Source organism: Canis lupus, chromosome 5, assembly GCF_048164855.1.
Source record: "Canis lupus baileyi chromosome 5, mCanLup2.hap1, whole genome shotgun sequence".
In the NCBI taxonomy this organism is placed as follows: domain Eukaryota; kingdom Metazoa; phylum Chordata; class Mammalia; order Carnivora; family Canidae; genus Canis; species Canis lupus.
In genome coordinates this window covers 12,152,581-12,174,063 of record NC_132842.1, presented here as the reverse complement: position 1 = coordinate 12,174,063, position 21,483 = coordinate 12,152,581, and the positions used below count along the sequence as shown (strand labels likewise).

General features: G+C 36.4%; 1 protein-coding gene across 1 annotated transcript in view; it reads left to right on the top strand.

Annotated features, from left to right (window-relative positions):
* The window catches only part of MALRD1 (MAM and LDL receptor class A domain containing 1), a 755,529-nt gene that overhangs the window by 65,022 nt on the left and 669,024 nt on the right, over positions 1–21,483 (top strand). Inside the window, 5 exon segments of the mRNA XM_072825144.1 lie at positions 1,037–1,200; positions 6,066–6,157; positions 6,679–6,682; positions 9,041–9,248; positions 19,433–19,578. Coding sequence (XP_072681245.1) covers positions 1,037–1,200; positions 6,066–6,157; positions 6,679–6,682; positions 9,041–9,248; positions 19,433–19,578 — 614 coding nt within the window.

The following is a 21,483-nucleotide window of genomic DNA, read 5'->3' as shown; positions in this document are numbered from 1 at the left end:
TCCTCTAGCTTTTGTTTGCAGCATTCAAATTAGTCAGAATCTAAACTACCACAGCCTGGATCTGGTCTCGAAGTTCAAGAATTCTGTGGTTTCAGCCATCCCAATCACTTGGTAGAATTGTTCTTTCCTTATCTTTTGAGATATTTTATGTTGCAATTGATCTGTCTCAGTTTTTGTAAAAATGTCTTTATCTTATGTATCATTTCTTTGTGTATAAGTCAGAAGCAAAGTGTTAACTTACAATGGTATTTTGCTTACAGTTTTACATTTCTAAGTAAATAAGAGTTTTTACCTAATTTACATTCATAGTTTTTAGAAATTGTAGGGAATATTCACTAACTTACAAAGAAATAACACATTGAAAAATTTTATTATTGAAAAGTGAAGTTGTAAAATCATAGAAATATCTTTGTATCTCTGCATTGTATATATTATAAATTTAAGAACAGTGCAAATTGGTTTTAGGTATCAGGATAAAATTGATTGACAATATTTTTATGTACTATAAAATCCATAGGTGCAGTTTAATAGGACTGTGGTATCTGATACTTTCATGTGGTTAGGTAAGAAAGAGGATCTGTTTAAATTATATTTCCTTAAACTATAAAGGTTTTTCTAAAACTAAAAGATAGAAAAAAATAAAAGGGGAAAGAATTCTGGGAAGAAAGGTGAGGAATTCTTGGTTAAATAAACATTGCATTTTGACATTTAAAAGAAAATGATAATTTGGTAGCATGGAGATTTTTATATCAGCGGATATCTTTATAGAAGAATATTGAATTGAAATTTCAGGAACAAGCAGCAGATATCAATGTATTTTAAAATCACATATAGAAATTAAAACCTATAATTTGTAGTTGATACAATCATTTTAAAATATCATATCCCTAAAAATAATAAGTAAATAAAACATCACATTTAAGTAAAATATTTGTCTTTCAAACCTGATTTTGAAAAGTTCAGAAATACAATAATTTTCTTCCAACAAAAAGGAGCTAATTTTTTCTAAACTACTTCCCTTTCCTTTATTTTTCAGGTTACTATATATGGGTAGGAGCTAAGGATGCTTCTACTCTTAACCATTTAGACAGCAGAGCTTATTTAAATAGCTCTGTACGTCACTGCCTCAGCAAGAGCTGCCATCTTCAATTCTATTACTCCATGGAAAACAGTGCTCTGAGAATAAGACTATATAATAATAAGGGGAGAAGAAACTTGGATTTATTTCAAAATCATTGAATAAGTGAAATTCCATTTTGGCAACTTGTGTTTCTATTTCTCAGTTGTGTGCAGGCTTTAGATATTCTTTAACTTAACTTCATTTATTATACCTTTGAAAAGAAATATTAAGAACCTGGTTTAAGACCTACTGTCATATAGGTGTGCCTGGGTGGCTCAGTTGTTTAAGTGTCTGACTTTTGATCTCACACTGATGTCAGGGTTGTGAGTTCAAGCTCAGTGTTAATTTCCATGCCTGGCATGGAACCTGCTTAAAAAAAAAAAATACTCTCATGTAGAACATGTAATGTGATAATTTGCACAGTATTATTTTGAAAAATTGTTAAAATTCATGGAAGTATTGTAAAGAAATTATAGGTCTAATTAAAAACAAACAAGATATTTGAGGTTCTGTATAGTGGCTCTGTACTGACATTCTGATGGAATCTGTTTTGGATTTTAGATCCATATATCACTAGAGCTATAGTTATGATGGGAACAAATTACTTGTTATGGTACCAGTAGATACAGTTTTGGAGACTGGTAATTACTGTTTAAATACAAACAAATGAGTCATTGGAATGAGAAAAAATGGCTTACTGAGTAGAATGAAAGTTGCTGTGGTAATGCTAGCAAATAAGACAAATCCAAACTTTTTTAATTCCCCCCTAACTTTGATTGAAAACAATCCTCCACAAGTGGTAAATATCTGAGACACTGAGAATTTCTATTGTGAAGAAAATTATTTATAGATAGAAGTAAAAGAAAGAAAATCACAGGAGTAAATAGTGATCATTCTAGCAATGGGAGACATTTGATAATAATTGCAGGAATTCTAACAGGAAAAAGAAAGACAGTAAAAATATCCCAGTCAGATTCTTTTGGCTTCAGCTGCTTCAAATAAATCTAGTTGAAACTTCCTCCTGACATTGGCCAGATTCATTTTCCAACAAAAGTTTATCATATGTTCTTATCAAGTATCACGAACCATCTGTCAATAACATTTTCTTCTCATCCATTTGCTTCTGCAATCTGAATTAATCCTCAGGTATGACCTATTACCTGCCTATTATTGTGAGAACTGAAAATTTAAGAGGAATTCTCTTTTTCTTCCTAGTTCTATCACATCACCCATTTCTTTTTTCTTTTGTGTCATTTTCTTCAGTCCAGTCTTTTTTCTTCTTCCTCTTCTTTTCTAGAACATTCACAGAGTTCAAAAGCATGAAATTGGATGAATATGCTCATTAGATAACCTAATACATTTTGTTTGTTTTCATGAATGAGACACAATTTCTAGCGTTCTGAAAATATGTTATATTTGTATGACATATCTGCATAGTATTTGACACAAGAATAATTTTGTTGAGTTTATATTACAGTTAAAGATGCTTTAAAATATGTGGTTCTGTGATAGTACTTTTCACATGACAGATAATTATTATTCACTGAATGTTGAGTGAGTTATCTTAAACAAGTAGAAATTTGTGTCATATATCTTCTAATCCTAAAGTTATCTTAATCTGCCATGAACATCAGTGATGGGTTAGAAACTTTGGGACTGTATAGAAGATATCATCAACAAATTGACTTTAGATACCACATCATATAATAAGAATAGAGTTATCGAAACTCCATCTCCTGCATTATAAGAAAAGAAGTTTACCATGGAGAACTGATCTAATGTACTAATCAAAATTAGTTGGGGGGTATATCCTAGAATACTGAGTGGTTTGGTGTATTAGTTTACCTAGTATTCTGCAAGGCAGGGTTCCACCTTTTCTTACACTGTTTGCTCTACTCTATACATATAACACATATTGATCACCAATGTAAAATTTGCATCAAAATACATTTAAATTGCAAGTTGAAGTTTTATCACAAAGTTAAAAAGGACTCCAAACCTAACATTTAAATGATCATTTACATCTTCCTTGGATAGAATGAAGAAAGCAACCATTAAGGTATATGCAGGTGAATCAAGAAATAATCTAGTGATGATGCTAAAAGTGGCTTTCTTTATTTTCAGGAGACATTAGAACTTGGGAAGTAGAAAACACAGGTGAAAGGCAAGTTCCTAAGTAAAGAGTTGATTCTTAGGGTCAGCTTAAATGTGTAGCAGTGCTAATCCTTGAGCTTAGTTCTCTGTCTCACATCTATGAAATCATAATCATAGCAACAGCCTATCTTTTATCCTGAAGAGAGTTTCCACATCAGTGAGCCAAGGGTAGTGGGGTACCCAGCTTGTGGTACCTTTTAGATTATTTTTAAAATTCCCAGTGACGAATAGGAAGAAGACATAGCTGGGGCAGGGAAGAAAATACTTTAGAAAGTATCTTTTCTTGTATGAAACAGTTTTTACAGGCCATAATAAGCTTTCCTTGCAGGAATGTCTTTGCCAAAGTACGTGATCCTATTCCCACATTTATTCAAAAGTGATTTAAATGGAACAGAAACAACAACCTAGAATTTAATATCTTTGATTTCCTCACTGAAAGAGGGAAGGATAAGCTAAGGTCTCCAAGAGATAGAGCAATTCTTTCCTTGAAAGGTAAAATGGCATTATTGATCCTAGTCTGGAGGAGTAAAGACATTTTAAGAATTTTTATTGATTGACTGATTGATTTTAAGGTAATAGAAAATTAGAACATCACTTGAAAGGTTTTTCTGAGCCAAGGGGTTTCTTTTTCACATTGACGCCTATTGAAAGTACCCAGGTAAGAGTCTGAGAATGAGAACAGAATAAAATAAAAGTTGATTTTATTTAGTTGGAGTAAACTCATTTTCTTTTTCATTACTTATGTTGTGAAGCAGGAAAATGTGATATAGAAATCTGTACTTCATAATATACTGTTAACTTAGCGTACAAAAAGCTGTTTAAGTTTAGAAAAGAATTCTGCTTGCTTTTCAAAAAAATGTAAACACATTCTTCTTTGGGTAGAACAGAGGGGAATTAATTAGTCTTAGAGGAAAAAAGAGTACAAATTGCTCTAAGTTATTTTCATAAGATAGAAGTGAAGGGACTTGATGAATGCAACATGCCAAGCAGTTTCACTTAAAGCGTCTGTGGAGGATTTAAATGTATCAATGCTAAGTAGCTGAAGTTGCATAGGAAATTATTGAAAGAAAAATTAGTTATGTGTCCCAACTTTGTGTAGCTCTAGTTCATCCTGAAGTGACCCAGAAGCTCTCAGCTCAAAATATGTCTACCATGGATGGTTCACTGTCATGTGGAAGTCTTAACAGCTGATATGAATAAGTAATAAAATGAAGTACATTTTAATGGGTTTCGACTATCTTCTAAAATATTTAAGACTTGGAAATTGGAGTAGACATCAGAGGGTAAAGGACTAAGTTGAAAATAGATTCATTTTTAGAAAATGTTGGCTATGAATGAAATAAGTGAAGCCAGGAGATTAATGCTTCTAAGAGTCTGAAAAAGTGTGTCATATGTCATTTGAATTGCAACTAGATGTCACCTTCCAGTGCTGTTTTCTCTCTCACAGTAGAAGGAGGGCACAGACGGTCTCAGAGCTCAACCTGAGAAACATTTATGCCACTCTGTATTTTCACTATATTGATACATGAAAAAAATCAGTGCATCCTATGGGTAAACATTATGAAAAATATGGTCTATCTTTACTAGAGAAATGTCAAATTAACCTGCATGTTTGATGGAATCTAAAGAAATTATTATTTCAGAGCATAAAAGCATGGTCATAAATCATAAAGCACAACAACATATGCAAAACTTTGGACTACATTATAGACTTCTATTGCGTATCTTATCTCTTAGTATAAGTAGTACAAGTAGAATGTAATTTTGCATACACTTTGCAACCTGGAAAATTATCATTTTACAGATGCATGACATAGCATGCTCTGGAAGGCACAAAAAGGTCTTTGATAGAATGACAAGAGAGTCAAATAGAAATATAATCTCCAGAAAATAACTGTATTTTTTGGAACGTGGAATGAATTCTCCCATAGAAAAAGATATGTATATAAATTGAGATTGTCCAGAAAAATATATCTGATAACATTGTTTTTTTAAAATATTAAATGTTGGCTTGTCATTATTTTTAAATATTAAGTGTTTTTAATATTAAGTGTTTGCGTGCTGTTTCTTTTCTAATGTCATGGAAATATTATAAAATGTAGTAATGTTAGTGGGATGAACATTTAGTAGCTGGCTTTATGAATTTCTATTTAGAATTGTATTTTTGGAGTACAATACTTTATTTAAGATTTCATTCAAGTGTTTGTCCTGTCCTTACTTTCCATCATAAAAAAAGCAGCTTTACCATGTAGACATGCTTTATTTCCTTCTTATTTTTTTTTAAGTTTGTTTTTATAGAGCAGATTTAGGTTCCTAGCAAAATGAGGTGGAGAAGTACAAAGATTTCCCATTTTCCTGCTGTCCCCACACATGTACAATCTCCCTATTATCAGCATCCTCCATCAGGGTGGTACCTTTGTTATAAATGATGAACCTGCTTTGGCACACTATCATCACTCAAAGTCCATAGTTTACATTACGGTTCCAGCTTGGGGTTGTGCATCCCATGGGTTGGACAAATGTATGATGACATGTGTCTACCATATGTTATCATACAGAGCATTTTAACTGCCCTAAAAAAATTCTCTGGGCTCTGCCTTTTCATCTTTCCCTGCCTCCATTTTATTGTTCCTTTAAAAAATGTTATATACCTTTTTACCAATACTTTAGGCTTCCCAGTACTTCACATTATACAGGTAGGGTGAAGTCTGTTGAAATGTAATTGAGGGAGTACATATGTAAATATGAGAGTGGAATTTGGGGAATGAGTAATGTTGTTTTACTTGAATCAAAGGAGGAAGAAATCTTTTGGACATTCAATACATCAACTGACAGAAAATGGGTGAAAGCAGAGATGTTAATACCAGAAAGCCTGAAGACAGGGTACAAAATGGAAAAAAAAACGAATCTCCTTTTCTATTATAAGTTTAACTTGTAACTTTGCAGTAGTGAATTTTATCACCCATTGTTAAATTTAAATTAGGATTTAAATTAAGGATGTGGACTTGTATATTTGGAGAGAGCAACTGCCTACTTATTTTCATTGTCTGTAGCCTTTCCCATGGCCATGTTTGCCCTGAGTAGGAGAGCCAGAGTATGACAACTACTGTTTAGAGCTGCTTCATTTTACGTGGGCTCTCTTCCTGGCACCCCCATCCCCATTACTATACATTGCGAACAAGGAAGCAAATGGCATTATGAAGCAGATAAATAATACATTGGTATTAAAAATCCATAAAGGCTATAAAAATGTTTTGAATGCAGTAATTCACATCTTTAAAAAACATGGTTGTATCTGCCTGGGCAAAGATGTATCCAAAATGTACATATGCTCAGTGGGATGCTGTCTCTTAAAAAAAATTAACTTGGGATTTTGTGTTGTATATAGAGTTGAGATTGTGTAGAAAAGTATCTCTGTTAACTTTTTAAAACCTTCATATTAAATGTTTACCTGTCATTTCCTTCTTTTCTAATATCAAAGCAATATTGCAAAATGTAGTAATGTCAGTGGGATCAACATTTAAATAGCTGGTATTATTAATTGGAATTCGTAATATATTTTTGAAGTGCAGTATTTTATTTAAAATTCTATTACTGGGCAGCCCCGGTGGCGCAGCGGTTTGGCGCCGCCTGCAGCCTGGGGTGTGATCTGGAGACCTGGGATAGAGTCCCGCATCGGGCCTGCTTCTCCCTCTCTCTGTCTCTGCCTCTCTCTCTGTGTGTCTATGAATAAATAAATAAAATGTAAAAAAATAAAAAATAAAATTCTATTACTTTTGTGATGTATAATGTATAGATATGTTCATGCAGGATTGCGAGTGTAAAATAATAAGACTGTATGTGTGGCTCATGAAACCAATTTCATTCCTTTATGGTTATACCACACATATACATTTTGCTAGGTGTTGAGAGGGAGAACCCAAATGATACTGAACTGTAACCATGAAGATTTTTAGAATCCCATTTACTGCTGAGATTGGAATTTCTGAACCATAGCATTTTTCTATTAATCACAGCAAAGTTGAGGTTTATATCATAGCCTATTGAATTAACATTTGACACTATTTTAATTTTCTAAGCTGATATTTATCTTTATAACTTCTGAAAGAGGTACTAAATGATTGGAGTTTCATTCTTTTTATAAAAACTGAATATTAAAGTTTATTTTGTTATTTAACTCAAAAATAAACTGAAATATAAAGAGAGTAATTTGGGAGTTATCCTAGATGTCCAGGGGCATATTAAATGTAATTAACTTTCAATAATAGCACCCTTTGGAAATCTAACTTTAAATTCATCAGTTTTTGAAACCGAAACTGTTATCATTTATGCATATCAGATATCTTGCTGCTATGAAAATATATAGCTGTAGATCCAATAATCTATATATATATATTTATATTATGATATTCACTATGGGGAATGTATACAGCAGCATACAAGATTTTCCTATTATTACATATGATTTAAATTTAATATTATTTTCTAGACTAAATTGTTAAATATATTTGTAATCTGAAACTTGATCTTGAGTAATTCATATATATATATATATTCCTCATATTTTTGCAAAGGAGAAAAATCTACTCAGATTTTCTATTTTTCATCCTAGTATCTTATTTATATATGAATTACACCTAGTTCATTCATTGCTGTTCAATAGTATTTTCTGTCATAATGGAAAATTTAAGTATCTGCGCTTTCCAGTATGGTAGTCAATAGCCACATATGGCTACTGAACACTTGCAATGTCTCTAGTATTTTTGAGGAACTGAATTTTAATTTTATTTTAGTAAATTTATTTATTTATTTATTTATTTATTTATTTATTTATTTATTTATTTTAGTAAATTTAAATTGAAATAGCCTTTTGTAGCTGTGGCTACTATATTGTTGGGCAGCAGAGAATCAGTTATTTGGTAGAGTCTATTCAGCTATTCATTTCTCCTCTTCACTTTTGTGTTAGGTAATCATTGCTTTTAGTAGAACTTCAAGAAATATTATTACTTTGAAAATATCTTACATTGTATGTAAGATACAAAATATCTTGTATCTTACATACAAGCAAGTATGGTTGCTTTACTTACTAATACTGTATACCTCCAAAAAAAGCTAGCGATTCAACTGGAGAAAATGAGATTTATTTCTTTTAATTGGCACTTCTTTGTTAGAGAAATTATTTTTTGTGAAAATGGATTTTTATATTTATTCTTTTAAATGTTCTATTCTTTTCTTGTGTCCCTTGCTATTTGCCTAGTATTTCCCTACCTGCATTCCAGTGCTAATTTCAGGAGTATAAAACCCAGAAGCAGTTATAGCTCTTGGTGTAAAAGTAGTGATAATGCTTATTCTTTTCCCTGAATAGTAAAGAAAGAGAGCCATGAAAATGATGCTCAAGTAACAAGTTTGAAGTCAGGGACAATGCCAGTGGTTAAGTGGCATGTTGCATTTCACTAGATCATGAGTGGTTTCTCAGTAGGCCTCGGTGGATGTACTCTTTCTACTCCTTATAATTTCCCTTTGGAGACATCATATTATAAATTGCTGACTTTTCTTAAGTGTAGGGGTTTTTTTTCCATTCAGACCAATTATGCATGTGAGTCAGGCTTTATGAGTAGGAATTTTATTGGTTGTACTTGCTGGCTGTTTTAACAGGTGTTTTTTTCAGTAATTATTAAGTGTTTATTCCTTTTTTTTTTTTTTTTTGGAGGAGTCTCTTAAAGGAGATTTTAAACTCATAAATTTTTTATGTTTTGCTTTTTGAAGATTATATTTGAAGGGACTATATTGAGCCAGAAAGGTTTTATTGGGTTGAATCAGCTCTGGGTCTATGCCTGTGCACTTGCCCCGTCCAGAAAGCTTTGCTCAGCTGATGAATTCACTTGTACCAGTGGCCAGTGCATTGCCCAAGAATCGGTCTGCGACTCTTGGCGGGACTGTTCTGATGACAGTGATGAAGATCCTGCAACTTGCTGTAAGTGAATTAATGGTTTATTTGTCCACATACTCACATTCATGACTGTGGTTGGATTTAAAAGTCTTTGCTTTCAGTGAGGTAAGGGTAATATGTATGAAATAAAATGAACATTCTCATTCTGAAGCTATTAGCACTACTATTCTTTGTGGGGGTTTCTATGCTAACTTAAGCCTTTGATGCTTTTTGTTAACACTACAAATTCTATTTGTTCAAAAAAGGAATAATTGTGGTGTGTGTGTGTACTTTGGTTAAAGAGGAAAATGGATAGGAGAGGAAAGCTCTTTATACTTCTCTCTTAGCAGACATATATTATGAATTGCTGACCTTTATTAAAGTATAGGGCATTTTCGATTTTGACCAATTATGTAGAAAGCTGTGGGGAGGGGTAAAAGAGGAAGGGTTGCCTAGAAGGCAGCCATGATGACTATAGAAATCATGTCAATCACGGTTGCTATCATGACTAGGCAAAATTTAGGTTCAACACCTGCCTTTTAGGACTTTTATGGAGAATCTTTGATAGGAGTGATGACAAGAAATCTAATTATTATTCCAATGTAGTTGTATTTGAAAGGTAATATAATTTAATTTACAACCCACATGATGGTTCTCATATGAGGTAACTTAGCAACTATGATATTTGTGTCTCTTTGGAAACAATGGATTCTAACTAAATGAATCCAAATCCCATATCACCAAGTGGGTCTTCTTAATTATTAAAAATTTGACATTTATTTTGCTGCACAGTTTTATTTTAGTGATGTATTTTATTGAACAAGAGAAAAATATTGCAACAAGATAAATGTCATCTTTTTAATGAAAAGTTCTTGGTATAAAATGCTTCTGTTGATGGGTATTTTTAATTTCATTAATTCCTCAGACACCTAGTTTTAACCCTACTTTTATTTTTATTTTCTTTTTTATTTATTATTTATGATAGTCACAGAGAGAGAGAGGCAGAGACACAGACAGAGGGAGAAGGAGACTCCATGCACCGGGAGCCCGACGTGGGATTCGATCCCAGGTCTCCAGGATCGCGCCCTGGGCCAAAGGCAGGTGCCAAACCGCTGCGCCACCCAGGGATCCCTTAACCCTAGTTTTAAACAAAACAATCTACTTCCCAATATGATTTCAGTGGAATTTTTGGGTGCTTTTCTCACTCAAAAAATTATGTGAGGACCATTCATTTTCTCTAATGTGACTGGCAATTTCTTTCCTATGCTTTAAATTTTCTTATAAGCTATTTGGTCCACTTCTTTTGGAGAGATTTATCTTTCTAATGGTTTGAATTATTCTCACTTTCAATGGTTGAAAGTAAATATATCTCCTCTCTTTTCAATTGTGCATATTGACACTTAGCTTTTTTTCTCCTCCCCACTCCCCCCCTGCAGTGAGGAGGTTCTTTATGCTCTCCTTTTAATTGGTTTTCTTAATCAAATTCCACCTGGACTGTTAGTAGGTGTTTTAGCATTTGATTTCGAATATATTTTCCCATTTCTCTTCCTTTGTTGAAGTTCCACTGGTTACATATTTGGGAATTTTCAAGTGGATTCTATGTTGATACCATTCTGCTATTTGCTTTTTTTTTTTTTTTTTTTTTTTTGAATGAAGGGACAGATGTCCATGCTTATCAACAAATAGCGTTAGTGTTTAAATTTTCCAACTTATGTAACTTCATTTGAACAAAGAAAACCTGGCGTGCGTGCTTGCTTGAGATCAACTTCCTATAGCTTTTATGAAATGAAAATGTAGCCATTTTACAGATTACAAAACATTTATGTATTTTAATGCATATATATCCATCTATTTTGATGTCAACATGAGTATTTCATGTCAATATTTGTACAGTCGTGTTTGTTTTGAGAAAATTATTTATACAGCAATGGAATTATTAGAACTGATATGACATTACACTATTTTCTGCACTAAGATATTTAATACATTTGTGCATATGTACACATGCTTATATATATTTTTACCAAATAGGAGGAACTTCCCTTTGAAATTTAAAACCACTTTGAAACATTCTACACATATTGTTTTTAAAAAATATTTTATTTATTTATTCATTCACTTGAGAGAGAGAGAATACACAAGCAGAGGGGTAGAGGGAATCCGCAGACTCAACCCTCAGTGGGGAAGTCAATGCGGGGCTGATCTTTATTTTATTTATTCATGATAGACCCAGAGAGAGAGGCAGAGACATAGGAAGAGGGGGACCCCGATTCCTGACTCCATCTCAGGATCCTGGGATCATGCCTTGAGCTGAAGGCAGATGCTCAGGCGTCCTTCTACACATACTTTAAAATTTTTGTTTAACAAATTGACTCCGTAATGCAGACTTTTGTTATAAACAGAATTCTTAAGTTCATGAAGTGAATGAAACATGCTTCTATCCCGTCTTTCTGACCTTTCAAACAAGCTAAAACGCCTGTAACTTTTTCCAAAGAGCATCGCTATGACACCAAACGATAGATTCTAAGAAGTTGTATTGAGGCATCATTGCCTTACAACAAATACGCTAAGCACCGCCTGCAGTTCGTGGAGCCCGGAGGCCCCCTGATCCTTGGTGTCCCTTCCTTAGGGAGGAAGGACACAGCCAGCGATTGGCGGGGGACGCGGCGGGGCCCGGGGGGCGGAGGTTCCGAGAAGCTCGGGCGCCGGGGCGGGGCTACCCTCCGGCCTGCCCTTCCGCGGCCTCGCGGGCCGCACCTGCCTCCCCGCAGCGGGCGGGCGACGGGGGGGCACCCTCTGGCCGCGGGGGAGCGCGCCGCGGGCTCCCCTCTCCCGCCCCGGGCCGCGCCCGAGAAGCAGCGCCGCGGGGTGCAGGTGTGGAGCCCGCCCGGGGCGGGGCGGCCGCGGTGCAGCAGGGCGGCGACCCCGCAGGGCAGCCCCTCCCCGAGCCGCGCCCCCCGCCCCGAGCGCTGCCGCCGCCCCCTCCCCACGCGCGCGCGAGACGTGGAGACCCCCGAGCCCCCAGCCGGGCGGGCGGGGGCCACCCGCGCCCCCAGCTCCCAGGGCACCGATGGGCGGTTACCGCTGCAGGGACCGCAGCATCCCGTGGCCGGGGGCGGCGCGCGCTGCGTCGGGGCGCTCGCAGCAGGGTCTACCTTCAGGCGACTTTGCGGGACTTGTCAGAAGCCTTAGAACTCCTCCCGAGGGGAAGATCTCCCCTGTCAAAGTTGTAGACAGACTAGATGCTCCTGCTCAGTAAAACTTCGCCACTCAGGCCCCAGAAGTCCCCATCATGGAGATGTGTGGGGGAGTCCCAGGGGCCAACACCTGTGACAGCACTTTCAGCCTCAAACACATCATTTAAATGAACGTGGAAAACGTTCCTGCAAAACGGGCGTTAGAGAGCAGAAAAGTGACTTTTTTTTTTTTTCTTTTTTCATACCCCTTTTCTGCCTTTTCGGAAAATCGTGTAGGAAAGGCCGTATTTTTTCAGCACAGCTTTCAATAAAAGCATTGCAAAATAATTGGGGGGGGGGGCGGAGAGTGCCCAATACAAGACTGTTGACTGGAGGCTGTGTGCTGTGCAGAATTCTGAATTAATTCATCTTGCATGACTGAAACTTCATAGCCATTGAACAAAAACTCACCATTTCCCTGTACCCCCTACCTCCTGGTAGCCACTGTCCTGCACTCTGCTTCTAGGAGTTTGAATATTTTAGATAGCCACGTAAATGGAGTCTTTATGCTAAGTAAAATACGCCAATCACGGGACAAATCTGCATGATTCCAAGGGAAAGATATTCGACAGTTATTAATATGCTCCTGTATAAGACAGGAGCTTACATTGCAATGTATCTTTAAATATTTCTATTATTTATTTATTTATTTATTTATTTATTTATTTATTTATTTATTATAGTCACACAGAGAGAGAGAGAGGCAGAGACACAGGCAGAGGGAGAAGCAGGCTCCATGCACCGGGAGCCCGACGTGGGACTCGATCCCGGGTCTCCAGGATCGCGCCCTGGGCCAAAGGCAGGCGCCAAACCGCTGCGTCACCCAGGGATCCCTCTTTAAATATTTCTATATTTAATTAATTTATTTAATTAAATAAATACAATAGACCTTGTTCCAAACATACCAAAGGGTATACATTGGCTAGCTGAAAAATTTACATATAAAATATTCCTAATTTCCAGACACATGCTACAATATGAATGGACCTAAAAGACATTATGTTAAATGAAATAAGTCACAGAAGGACAAATATTGTATAATTCTACTTATATAAGGTACGTGGAGGAGTCAGATTCATAGAAACAAAGCAGAATGGAGGCCAGGGGAGACGGGGGAGGGAAAGATGGTACATTGGTGTTGAATGGGTATTGAGTTTCACTTTGCAAAGATGAAGTTCTGGAGATGCGTGATGGTGATGGATGCACAAAAGTGTGAATGTACTTGCTGCTGAACTGTACATTTAAAATAGTTAAAAAGGGGGATCCCTGGGTGGCTCAGCGGTTTAGCGCCTGCCTTTGGCCCAGGGTGCGATCATGGAGACCGGGGATCGAATCCCACGTCGGGCTCCCAGTGCATGGAGCCTGCTTCTCCATCTGCCTATGTCTCTGCCTCTCTCTCTCTCTCTCTCTCTCTGTGACTATCATAAATAAATAGAAATTTAAAAAAATAGTTAAAAAGGTCAATTTTATGCCATTAATGTTTTATCACAAAAGAAGAAAAAGTATACATCTTTTTCAGTTGTGGCATGGAAAAAGACTATTTTTTTCCAAAAAAAAAAAAAAAAAAAGGAAGGATAGACAGATTTATGTTCAAATCAAAATTGTGTGGGAAATTCTGGAGGATAAAAAAGTTCTTTTAATTGTAGGAATTTTATAGAGCTTTTAAAATGCTAATACACCTGGGTGACTCAGTCAGTTAAGCATCTGACTCTTGATTTCAGTTCAGGTCATGATCTCAGGGTGGTGGGATCACACTTCAAGTCAGGCTCCACTCTCAGTGTGGAGTCGGCTTGAAATTCTCTTTCCCTCTCCTACTTACCCCTGCATGCGTGTGCCTGCTCTCTCGCTCTCTTGCTTTCTAAATAAATATTTTTTTTAAAGATTTAAAAAAGAAAATGCTGTAAAAATGGTGACACTTTACAGAAGAAGTTGGTACAATATTCAAGTGAAAGTTGGTACAGTATTCAAGGGAAAGACTCTTAAACTAAGAATCCAATGCAGTGCATTTAATGTATTCTGTGATGCTGTCTCTGAATTTTTTTTTATTTTGAAGAAAAATTGTGCTAAAAATTTCCTATTTCCTATATATATATATATATATATACATATATATATACACACACATATATATGAGAAAAGATCCTGTGGTTACTCAATAAATATTAACAAAATGTTTGTATCATATTAAGACCTAGTATATGCTTATTGAATGGAACATTCTCCATTTATCCCTATACATATTTTTTTCTAATATAATAGAAAGTTGATTTACTTCTGAACTAGATGATTCATAAATATTTTAATTTTCATGATCCAGAAGAATTTCTCCAGCTACCAGAGTGAATTTTTTCTCTCCTGCCAATATAATGCAGTGGTTAAATATGCAAGAGAAAGCTTTGTCATAATTTTAAAATATTACTCAAGTGAACTCAGCAAAATTTCACTAAAATTATGAACAGTGGCATTTCTCATGCTCTGATTAGAAATTGTGAAGTGTGTTCTACAATCACAGAAAGTTAAAAGCAACAAAATAATCAAAATCACTGTTTGTAATGAATATATTCTACTTATGAATTGATGCTTTTTTAGATTTTATAGACAGGTAGCATTTATTCTATATGGCATAATCAGCATTTATTAGTGGCCAGAATGTGTCTCTAATGACACATTGGATCTCCTGGTTTTCTTCAGATATTTATAACTACACTCTAAACTTTTTGAATTATGTAGGGAAATTTTAATGGAAGAATCTAAACTTTGGTGACTGAAATTTGATATATATTTTATAGTGCAGTTAGGTTCTAGAATATTTAGCTTTAAAAAATGTCCTTTGAAGTATATTGAGATAAATGTCATTATCTCATAGATGAGCAATTCACCAAGATTTTTATAGAGATGACTGCATCGTTTTGCTTTCATATATTTTGAAGGTGATGGATTTTAAAAACTAATTTTCATTTTTCAAAGGACAGGGTGTTGCATGTTTTGTGGGAAGTGCAATGATTGACATTTTACCTGGTGAAATATCTGGATAGTTAAATCAACTTTTCTTCTAAAGCCACACTTCAACATTGATCCAATCCAAAGTTATTTTGTCTTGACATCTTCGCATCTTTGCAGTTCAGTGACCTAGGTACAGTTGTGAAGAGCCTGTGGAAGGATTTGGTGATGCTTGGGTCACGTTGTACTTTCCATACATGCTTACTGGCCTTATTGCCATTTCCGTATGCTGCCTCATTGAGGAATCCGACGGTTACTTCTAACTTCAGTGGTCACCTGCAGTGCATAAGATTGTTATTTGCACAGATTTATTTCCTTTGTGTATTAATATACAGCTTTTTCAAAAAAATTATTTATTTGAGAGAGGGAGAGAGAATGAATGGGGGAGGTGTGAGGGAGAGAGAGAATCTTAAATAGACTCCCTGTTGATCGTGGAGTCCCACATGGGGCTGGATCTCACCATCCTGAGGTCACAGTCCTAGCTGAAACCAAGAGTCGGATCCTTAACTGACTGAACCACTCAGAATCCCCCAATGTATAATTTATTGACCCCCAACTGAGCAATATTGAATTTATCAGCCAAATAGGAACAGTTGAGAAGAAAAAAAAAAGAAGAGGTATTATTTATTATGCTGGGACAATAGGCATAAACTGTGGTGACCCAGATGTGTGGTCACCCTACCCATGGAAGATTTTCTTCTTTTTTTCTTTTTTTTTAATGTAAGATTTTCTATTCCAGGAAAGTGTACTTCAGGGAAGAAAGGTACCCTTGGAAGTAAGTGGAAGGGTTTCTTGATCAGGTCCAAAACCAAGTATTTGGAACCTTTAAGCACATTTCAGAGGTCAGATATGTATTTTGAGTCTTGAGTATTTCTGCACTCTACCAATTGACTTAGAAGAGGCAAGGTTCATAGAGAACCAAGGAACAAGACCAGAGGATTTTCCTGATGCCCAGAGAGACCATCACAGCTGGTCTTTGGTGATTAAGTCTATGGCAAAAAAGAGAAGAGAGTCTTCTTTGAGGAGTAACTTTTTGTCAGTGATATCCTATAAACCCTGTAGGCAGAGCCGAGTAAAGAAAATCACATTCAGGGGATCCCTGGGTGGCACAGCGGTTTAGGGCCTGCCTTTGGCCCAGGGCGCGATCCTGGAGACCCGGGATCCAATCCCACGTCGGGCTCCCGGTGCATGGAGCCTGCTTCTCCCTCTGCCTATGTCTCTGCCTCTCTCTCTCTCTCTGTGTGACTATCATAAATTAAAAAAAAAAAAAAAAAGAAAGAAAGAAAATCACATTCAGAAGCAATAGATTTTCAGCTAGGTATATGGGTGAGTGACATTTCCTTGTATATTGATTCACCATTAGGTGATACACAACATTTTTTCATTATCATACTGCACTTAATTCATATTTATCTTTGGGGAAATCTATTTAAGGGAGAATAAAGTATTTGCTTGTAAAGAAAAAAATAATATTCTATATCCATTATATGACTAGCTAAACAAGCATAGCTCTGAGATCTAAAGGTTGACATGTAGAGAAATTTTAAGTGGCAGTATTACTTGCATAGTGGACTTGAGTGTTTTAAGAATTGCCATGCTAGTAATGAACTATCTTGTCGTGAAACCAGGCGTCCCTGTTTATAGAAATTTGAAGATCCTTTGATAGTTAAGATACAATGAGCTTACTCATTATAATGGTCAAATTGGTCATATTATAATTTTTTAAAATATTTTATTCATTTATTTGCTTACTTATTATTTAGAGAGCCTGAGTGAGGGGAGGGTGTGCAGAGAGGGACAGAGAATCTCAAGCCGACTCTGAGCCAAGCCTGGAGCCTGATGCAGGGCTCGATCTCACAGCACTGAGATCATGACCTGTGCCAAAATCAGGAGTTGGTCACTTAACAAGTTGAGTCCCCTGGGTGCCTGAATTTGGTCATATTATTTAAAATTGAAAATAATAAGAGCAGGCATATGATGATGGAATCCCTGGTTTCGGGAGGCTTCATAGTATATAAGCTTTGGTGTCAGACATTTTAAAGCCTGGATGTTCCATTTACTAAATTTACCACAGACAAGTTGCTTAGGGCAGCTTTTCTTTTTAGCGGATGATTACACTTACTGTGGAGGGTATTTGAAAGGTCTAATGGTAATATATGTTAAAACAAACAAACAAACAAACAACCCACAAACCTGGCACATACTGGGAACTTCTGGTAACATGTCTATTGTTCTTATTACTAAGATAGCGTTTGGATCCTAGGGAGCTTGTTAAGACTTTGGATATAGTCTGGCCAAGAATTATTTTGTCCCCTTTCTCCCAGTGTTGTAAAAAAGCTTATGCATGAAAAAGAATATAGGGGTGGTGGAAGGGGAGGAGGGCGGGGGGTGGGGGTGAATGGGTGACGGGCACTGAGGGGGGCACTTGACGGGATGAGCACTGGGTGTTATTCTGTATGGTGGCAAATTGAACACCAATAAAAATAAATTTATTATTAAAAAAAGAAATAGTTTTTTACATTGTACTGATTTATTCCCCAAGCTATTATCTAGGATAGCCTGATACTATGATTCTTATTTCATTCAAAGGGAATTTAAACACATAAAAACTAATTCCTCAAAAGCACACATCAAGTTGTTAGAATTTCTAGGTTACTGCTCAGTCTTGCTACTGTATCTCACTAATCTGGTGGCGAAACTGGTAAAGACCCATGAAGCTAATAACCCCAAACACCCACTTAATCTAGAACTAGTTCCTCTTTTCTTAAGTTATTTCTTTGCATTATTTTTTTCTTCAAGTTTTTATTTAAATTCTAGTCAACATAGTGTTATTAGTTTTAGGTGTAGAATTTAGTGATTTATCACTTACACTACCCAGTGCTCATCACAAATGCCCTCCTTAATCCCCATCACTTGTTTAACCCCCATGCCCCACCCACCCTCACTTTGTTCAGCATCTGCTTCCTGCTTTGCCTCTTTTTTTCCCCCACCTTATGTTCATCTGTTTTCTTAAATTCTACATATGAGTGAAATCATATAGTATTTGTCTTTCTCTGACTGGCTTATTTTGCTCAGCATAGTATTCTCTAGTTCCATCCATGTCATTATAAATGACAAGGTTTCAATCTTTTTTTATGGCTGAATAATAGTTCAGTGTGTGTGTCAGTGTGTGTATGTATATACCATATATTCTTTAAGCATTCATCAGTCAATGGACATTTGGGCTCTCTCCATAATTTGGAAACTGTTGATAATGCTGCTATAAACATCGAGGTGCTGGTATCCCTTCAAATCAGTATTTTTGTGCCCTTTGGGTGAATACCAAGTAGGGCTATTGCTGGATCCTAAAGGTAGTTCTATTTTTAACTTTTTGAGGAAACTCCATATGTTTTTTTTTGTTTTGTTTTTTTTTTTTTTGTGTGATCAAAGAAACTTAACTATTTCCCAACTATTTAGTTGTGTATTAAGAAGCAAACAAAAGCAAGGATCAGAGTATTTAATTTACCTGCAATTCCAAAGTGCCTAGACTTTTTTTTTTTTTTTGAGAAACTGTTAAAAATAGCATAAGGGAATGAATACCAAGGTGCCAGCCACAAACTATTCAGCTGTCCAGAATCCATTCCCCTCTTTCAAATGGATCTTTTTAAAACTACTAACTCGGCAGGCGAATCTTGTTAGTCTTGGCAGATGAATCAGTTAACTCCCTGAAAAGCTGTAGTTTCACCTTGCATCTCTAAGTACAATAGAGATGGCCAGCCAGGATGAAATGTGCCAGACTTTTAGTTAGAAGCATATAGAAGGGTGATACCTCACCCAACACATGGAAAGTTATGCTGTTGGAAAAAGTAAAACTATTCGGATAATCAGAAAACATTTATTATAAAGTGAAATGATCATTCAGCCCTCCGGAGTTGGTTGGCTAATATGAAATAAGTGTTTCAGGAATTAAGTTTCCTACCTAATTTCTCTTCACTGGTTTTCCATGTGGAGCAGCAAATCATCTCACGTGTGACTTTGAGTCTGGTTTCTGCAGCTGGGAGCCATTTCTCACAGAAGATTCACACTGGGAAGTCACGAAAGGATTGGCCAGTGGAGAGAACCACCTTCAGGATGCTGATCACATGGCAAACAAAAGTCATGATAGGATATTTTCCTCCTAAAAAACATTTTGTTGCCTTTCTTTCATGTTGCCAAATGATGATACTATCCGTTTTCATTTCTAGTTATAGACCGTATGCCTGAGACTCTGGTGTGTCTTGCTGGAAACTCTCCAACATGATAATTTGAAATTAATTGGGTTTCCTGAAAAGAGTATTATTTCAATAACCAAGATTTTTGTTGTCTCACTTTTTACAAGGTTGGGTTGAAGGCATGGCGAGGGGGGCAGGTCTTCCGATAATTTCCTCTAATTGCCAGAACTCATGTACAGTAGCCTTGCTTTCTTTTTAGAGCAACCCACTTTTTGCAAAACAGGAAAAAAATAGTTTAATCTTCCTTCTGGAAATAGAGAACAGAGGTTTAGCACTATCTATAAAAATAAATTGACAAATACTTGAATGCAATGTAATCATTCTAAAAGCTTCTTTGTAACAATCTTCTATCTTGTGTATTTTTTTAAATATTTTTATTTTTTTAATTTTTATTTATTTATGATAGTCACACAGAGAGGGGGAGGGGACAGAGACACAGGCAGAGGGAGAAGCAGGCTCCATGCACTGGGAGCCCGACGTGGGACTCGATCCCGGGTCTCCAGGATCGCGCCCTGGGCCAAAGGCAGGCGCTAAACCACTGCGCCACCCAGGGATCCCCTTTCTCATGTATTTTTAACCATCATTACAATTTTTACATCGCTTATTAAAATAGAGCAAAGGACACGTAACATTTCAATAAGGATTTGTGAATCTCCAAGGAAATCAGAAGGGTTTTGTTCTTTTTCTCATTTGTGTGGATGTCATTGCCTAGGTACAGGAGTCTCATATTAACTTTATAATAATACAACTGTACTGTCGATCTTCTTTAAGCTCATATAGCCCCCTTGGAGATTATTCTATTTATTTCTCCTTTGAGATTTCCAAAGAGGTATGCTTGAACTAACAGTGTTGACAGTATTTTAAATTACAACCATTGGAAACTGGAGTTGGTGGGGAAGCATGCAAGGGAATAGGGAGTGAGACTTTGGCCATCCATCTGTTGTCTAAAACTGTAAACCCAGTTTAGTTGACAAGGCTGTAAGGTCCTAATTTTTCTTTTTGTACCAATGAACCTTATTTTTTAACATTCTGTGGTGGATTAAAGTGTGAATCAGGACTAATTATTGGAACTCTAAGTTAATAGTCCATTTTCCTCAAGCTCATATACTGTTTCTTTTTCTTTTCTAAAACCAATTACTGAGAATATATCCTATGTTAGACCTGGGGTACACAGATGGAAGCCATTCTCCCTGCCTTTGGGGTGGTCTGAGGTCTAGTAACCAAAGCAAATAAATGAGGATTTGCAATAAGATATAATAAATGTTTTATATGAGATGGAGGGTGACTCAGGTGGAATCAAGATGTTTTCCTGAAGGAGGTGACTCCTGAACTGAGCATGAAGGGAAATGAGAAGTTGCCAGAAAGGCTGAAATAAGGAAGGAGAGCTGCCAAGGGAGATGTTCTAATTGAGGGAATATGCTAGAAGAGGATGGGAGAGTTGCAGGTGGTTCTAGTTGAGAGACACATGCTTGGGCAGAGTACAGAAATGATGAAGCAGGCGAGGAAAGAGGGGAATTACAGAGGGCTTAGGAATGTGAAATTTCTCTGGAGGACCATGGTGACCATTCAGTCTATGAAAGCATGTGACCAATTAGTTTTGTTCTAAAAGGCGGAGACACAACACTTTCTGTAAGGCCGGAAGCATGTCGGTGATCCTACAAACGAAACTTCTCCAGTGGCTCAGAGGCTGGGACTTGGCTTGGTGGGGGGTGCGGGGTAGAAGGCTGCAGTTAAGAAACGTTTTTTATTTTGCATGTTTATTTTATTTATTCATGAGAGACACAGAAAGAGGCA